At 47.0% G+C, this 6,030-nt stretch overlaps 1 protein-coding gene across 1 annotated transcript; it reads left to right on the top strand.

The window, feature by feature from the left end:
* Positions 1-2,611: 2,611 nt before the first annotated feature.
* Positions 2,612-4,590, top strand: LOC143956828 (olfactory receptor 52K1-like). Its single transcript, XM_077467003.1, has one exon. The coding sequence runs from the start codon at positions 2,623-2,625 to the stop codon at positions 3,631-3,633; it is 1,011 nt and encodes a 336-aa protein (XP_077323129.1). The 5' UTR covers positions 2,612-2,622; the 3' UTR covers positions 3,634-4,590.
* The last annotated feature ends 1,440 nt before the right edge of the window (positions 4,591-6,030 follow it).

Below are 6,030 nucleotides of genomic sequence, written 5' to 3'. Positions count from 1 at the left end.
CTGGGAGGAGGTAGCTGCGGATCATGTTGTCCTTAGTGACCAAGAGGACTCCGGACCGAATGCCTCAGCTAACCTACGCTGCATGGCCTCCCTGATCCTGCAAAGCCTGCGGAAGGATCCTCGTATTCTTCGGATCAAGGAGAGGGACCATTACTGGGTGGCCACTCTCCTTGATCCATGGTACAAGGGTAAGGTTGCCGACCTTATCTTGCCATCGCAGAGGGAGCAGAGGATGAGACATCTCCGGGAGGCCTTGCAGAAAGGTCCGTGCAACGCGTTCCCAGAGACTGGGAGGTTACAAACTCCTGGTCCTGGACAACGTGTTGCTGAGGCATCGGGCAGAAGGAGCGGTGGAAAAGGTGGCCGTCTGACTGATGCTTTCAGACAATTTTTTAGTCCGCAGCCCCAAGGTATGATCGGTTCCAGCAACCATCGCCAGTGTCTGATTTACATGGTGCAGGAATACCTAGGGGCAAGGTCAGACTTGGACACCTTTCCCACCGAAAATCCTCTGGCTTACTGGGTCTTGAGGATGGATCACTGGCCAGAGCTTGCACAGTATGCAATTGAGCTACTGGCCTGTCCTGCATCCAGCGTTCTTTCGTAGCGCACCTTCAGTGCTGCTGGTGGCTTTGTTACCGATCACAGAGTGTGCCTGTCCACCGACTCAGTTGATCGACTGACCTTCATCAAGATGAATCAGTCTTGGATCACCCACAGCTACCAAACACCCGAAGCTGATGTAACCGAATAATTTTTTTGGAAATATCACATGCCTTCAAGACTGCCTATGCTGATGCTGAGTGACTGTCCTGTTATGTTGATTGTCTATCCTCTTCCTCCTCCGCTGATATGTTGGAAGAACATTTTTGGTTCTGGGTGATGCCACCAGCTCAATTTTTCTGCCCCTGTTTAACAGGTGCATTTAATTACAATTTTTGATGCAATGCTTTGCAGCAGGGCTCATTCCTGCACTACAACTAGAGTATGTGGGAAAGGTTGCAGTGTCATGGCACCAGCACCAGTGCCTAAGGCCCAATTTTTCTGCCCCTGTTTAACAGGGGCGTTTAATTACAATTTTTGATGCAATGCTTTGCAGCAGGGCTCATTCCTGCACTACAACTAGAGTATATGGGAGAGGTTGCAGTGTCGTGGCACCAGCACCAGCGCCTAAGGCCCAATTTTTCTGCCCCTGTTTAACAGGGGCATTTAATTACAATTTTTGATGCAATGCTTTGCAGCAGGGCTCATTCCTGCACTACAACTAGAGTATATGGGAGAGGTTGCAGTGTCGTGGCACCAGCACCAGTGCCTAAGGCCCAATTTTTCTGCCCCTGTTTAACAGGGGCTTTTAATTACAATTTTTTATGCAATGCTTTGCAGCAGGGCTCATTCCTGCACTACAACTAGAGTATATGGGAGAGGTTGCAGTGTCGTGGCACCAGCACCAGTGCCTAAGGCCCAATTTTTCTGCCCCTGCTTAACAGGGGCTTTTAATTACAATTTTTTATGCAATGCTTTGCAGCAGGGCTCATTCCTGCACTACAACTAGAGTATATGGGAGAGGTTGCAGTGTCGTGGCACCAGCACCAGCAGCCCAATTTTTCTGCCCCTGTTTAACAGGGGCGTTTAATTACAATTTTTGATGCAATGCTTTGCAGCAGGGCTCATTCCTGCACTACAACTAGAGTATATGGGAGAGGTTGCAGTGTCCCAGGTAGAAATGTTAACCACTAAGCTCCTTTGTTACCTAGACAGACGCACCAAAGGTTGGAGGTCAGGCCACCTTCTGTTGGTCAGTTTTGTTGGTAATGACAGAGCCGCCCTATGAATACCTGAAGTACGTGCATACTCCAGGATCCAATGATGAGGGATACTCAGGGGTGTGTCCTACCAGCATGACCCAATCACACTCACCAAAGGTTGGAGGCCTCCTCCTGTTGGTCAGTTTTGTTGGTAATGACAGAGCCGCCCTATGAATACCTGAAGTAGGTTCCTTATTCTAGGATCCAATGATGAGGGATACTCAGGGGTGTGTCCTACCAGCACCACCCAATTATACTCACCATGGGCAGAGCTACGTTCCTGCTGTTTAACCACTTCACGTCTAATGCCTGCTACAAAAATACTAAGAACCCCCATATATGATATATTTTCTGAAAGCAGATACCCTGGAGAATAAAACGGTGGCAGCTGAAATTTTTTATTACCACAACAGCTTATGGCATCAATATTTTCATTAAAAAATTACACTGAAATTAATCTTATTGCACAGGGACACAATATAATGCCCATTTTTTTATACAAATTTAAAACATGAGGTCACGGCCAGTAAATGGACACCAAACATGTCAGGCCTTAACATTGAGCACACCAATGAAATGACGGCAAACTACAGTGCCCAAAATTGTCCAAGCTTACCAAGTCATGGTAACCACTTGAAAAATATGTCTGATGCTCTTCCGTAGTAGTAGTCCTGGATTTGGGACTGACCCTGTGCTTGTAGTCCTTGTTCCAATCCTAAAGCGTCTAATGACTTGGTTGCTGTAGGGGTGGGGTAGTCGTCCTTCCCTCTATTTACCACCTTCATCTTTCTTTGCAGACACTTCTTACACGTGGATTATGTGGTTATGGAAGTCCTCCATCTCTAACCTGACCTTTGAATCCTCCCACACCAGTTTCTTCCTGTTCGGATTCCCGGAATTCACCGAATTCCGAGCCCTCCTCCTCATTCCATTTCTGTCTGTCTACATGGCGATACTGTTTGGGAACTGTCTCCTTATCTACCGGATCTGGGTGGAGAAGACCCTCCAGTCTATGATGTACACCCTGATCTCTCTCCTCTTCGTGGTGAACCTCTCCTGTACAAACACCATCCTGCCTCCATTTCTGGTGAGCCTGGTCCTCACCGAGTATCAGATTTCTCTGGGCGGTTGCCTGGTGCAGATGTTCTTCATCTACCTATCAGTGGTTATGGAGTCAGCGGTGGTTCTGCTGATGGCTTTTGATCGGCATATGGCGATCTGCAGACCTCTTCGCTACCATGAGATCATGACCAACCGGCTTCTGGGACAGCTGGCCCTCCTTTGTGTGATCAGAAGCATCGTCCTTGTGTGCCCCATAGTCATATCTGTTTCCAAAGTTCAGTTCTGTGGCTCCAACATCATCGAGGGCTTTGCCTGTGAAAATATGGTGCTCCTGAAGCTCGGATGTGGAGATATCTCCAAGATGCACATCACCGGCCTTGTGATCAGGGTCTTTGTCTCGGTGCTGGACGGGAGCCTCATCCTCATATCGTACTTGGACATTCTCCGTACCACAATGAAGACTGTGAAGGGACAAGCTATAAGAAAGGCCTTGAACACATGTAGCACTCACCTGATTGTGGCCATACTCATCTACACTTGTGGCTTCCTGTCGTCCATTGTTTACCGGATGGGTACAGCTGTTCCGACCAACGGGCAAAACCTAGTTAGCGCCATCTACTTCCTTTTACCTGCCACTGTCAACCCAATCATCTATGGGCTGAGGGTGAAGGAGATAAGCATTTGCTTAGTGAGAGCTTATGAAAGAAGGAAATTCCATGTGAACAGAACCAACCAGGCCCAACCCAACACATCCCATACAAAGTGATGAATCTGTTCTTGGTGAAAGAAAGGTGAAATGAAAAATAATTATGTGGCTTAAAGAGACTTTTCAGAGCAATGTGAAAGATTATCTTTGTAGCCCTCCAAGGATGTAGTGCACAGGCCTTAGTGTTCAATTTCCAAGTAGAAACACTGCCACATGAGAAGGACAATGTCATTAGCCCCGTGTGAGCTTCAACACAATCCAACACAGAACGTATGAAAGCTTTGACTCTGGACTCTAGAAAAAGGGGGAAATGTGGGGACAATGAGTATGAGGGTTGGGGGGGTTGGGGGTGGCCCTTCGATAGCTTATCTGTATATATGACTGATATGGCAGCTTTGGATTTGCTGAAGCATGTAGAGGATGAGTATGATGGTCAGAGGGTGGCCTTTGAGGAGTTTTGTGTTGATCTTCATCAATCAATTATAGTAATATAATTATTAAATTAGCTTTCAATGTTTTTTTTTGGGGGGGGGGGGGTTCCGAATCTCTTGTGGCCTTATAAGTGACAATCATTCTCATCCCTGGATCTTCATTTATTTCAGGTTATGGTCCATGTTTCTGGAGAAATGTATCTTTGTGATAAAAGCTTCTGGATCAGGAGTGTCTGGGGTGGTCCTACCAGGGCCAGTACAAGGGGTGGGTGGGAGGGGCAGTGGCTCTGGGTGCAATGATTTATTGTAGGGAGGGGTTGCCCTTAAGCAGGTCTTCAATGGTACCTCCATGATCCAAAAAAATGGAACGTTAGATGCATCACCCAATCCAATGACTGTTCCACGTTCTACACTTTCTTCACTAAAACTAGTGAAGGGTTCTTGCGACTCCCTTGTTATGGGAGATCTGCTAAGTAGATGGAATGGCGATGGGTTTCTAATTGGTTCCTCAGCGGTTCCTGGGAGTGCACACACCAATCCATACCAGACCCTTATCCAAGCATGCAGCCCTGCAGGTCAGGAAAGGGGGGGGGGGGCGAAAGAACACCCCCCTTTCCTGAACCATGCTAGGCCATAACCCTCAACATGGGGAGGGTGGTTTGAGGAAGGGTGGCTTCCCTTCAAAAAGCACCTTGTCCCATGTTGATAGGGACAAGGGCTTCTTCCCAACAACACAGTGAGTCCTCAGATCCCCCCCCCCCATGTGCATGAGTATAGGGGTACATAGTAACCCTACTCATTCATCAAAAAAGTATCAAAAATAAATAAAAACATAGGGAGTTTTTGACAATTCCTTTTTTTTAACCACTTCAGCCCTGAAAGATTTTACCCCCTTCCTGACCAGAGCACTTTTTTGCGATTTGGCACTGCGTTGTTCTAACTGAAAATTGCGCGGTCGTGCGTCGTTGCACCCAAACAAAATTGACGTCCTTTTTTCCCCACAAATAGAGCTTTCTTTTGGTGGTATTTGATCGCCTCCCTGCGCTATTAACAAAAAAAAAGCGTAAATTTTGAAAAAAAACGCAATATTTTTTGCTAAATATCCCACAAAAATTTATAATAAGAAAATTTTTTTGCTCAGTTTAGGCCGATATGTATTCTTCTACATATTTTTGGTAATAAAAATCATAATTAGTGTATATTGATTGGTTTGCGCAAAAGTTATAGCGTCTACAAAATAGGGGATAGTTTTATGGCATTTTTTTAATACATTTTTTACTAGTAATGGCAGCAATCAGCGATTTTGACACTTTTAGACATTTTTGGTCTTTTTGACATTTTTGGAACTATTGGCATTAATACAGCGATCAGTGCGATTAAAAATGCACTCATTACTGAAAAGATGTCACTGGTAGTGAAGGGGTTTAACACTACGGGGCACTCGAGGGGTTAACTGTGTTCCCTGGGGGTTGATTCTAGCTGAAGGGGGAGGGACTAACCACAGGAAGTGACGGATCGTGGTTCCTAGCTATTAAGAACACGCGTTCGGCCACTCCTGCCAGAGCAGAACAGGGAAGTGGGTGTTTACCGACACTCATCCCTGTTCTGTCTCGCCTGGGCACGATCGCTCGTGGGCGGCGGTCATCGCGACTTTTGACTACGAGCATCGGCACCCCCGCTGTGCAGCGGGCGCGCACGTGCCGCCTGCTATCCAGACCCCACGAGATCACGTACAGTAAGGTGGTTTTCGCGTAGGGGAGACAGCCTGCCTCAGTAAAACTGCGACGGCCGTTCCGGAAGCAGCTTAAAAACAGTTCCACTTTATAGCTGCCATTAAATAAACGATGGGTGGCCAGCTAATGATGTCATCGATGGGGGCATGCTGGGTCGATGAACTCACAAGGGGCAGGGTCACTCAGTGATGTCACTGGGTGGCCCCTCCCCTTAGTTTAGGCGGCAGAGTTGTCACTTTGGCAGCTTCGGGTGCAGACCTCTTTTTTTTTCGGTTTGGCCGCCGGTGTTCATC

Source organism: Lithobates pipiens, unplaced genomic scaffold, assembly GCF_037356315.1.
Source record: "Lithobates pipiens isolate NorthernLeopardFrog02 unplaced genomic scaffold, aLitPip1_a1.2 Scaffold_41, whole genome shotgun sequence".
Classification (NCBI taxonomy): Eukaryota; Metazoa; Chordata; class Amphibia; order Anura; family Ranidae; genus Lithobates; species Lithobates pipiens.
The sequence above is the reverse complement of the archived record's forward strand: the minus strand, read 5'-3'. Positions and strand labels throughout refer to the sequence as shown.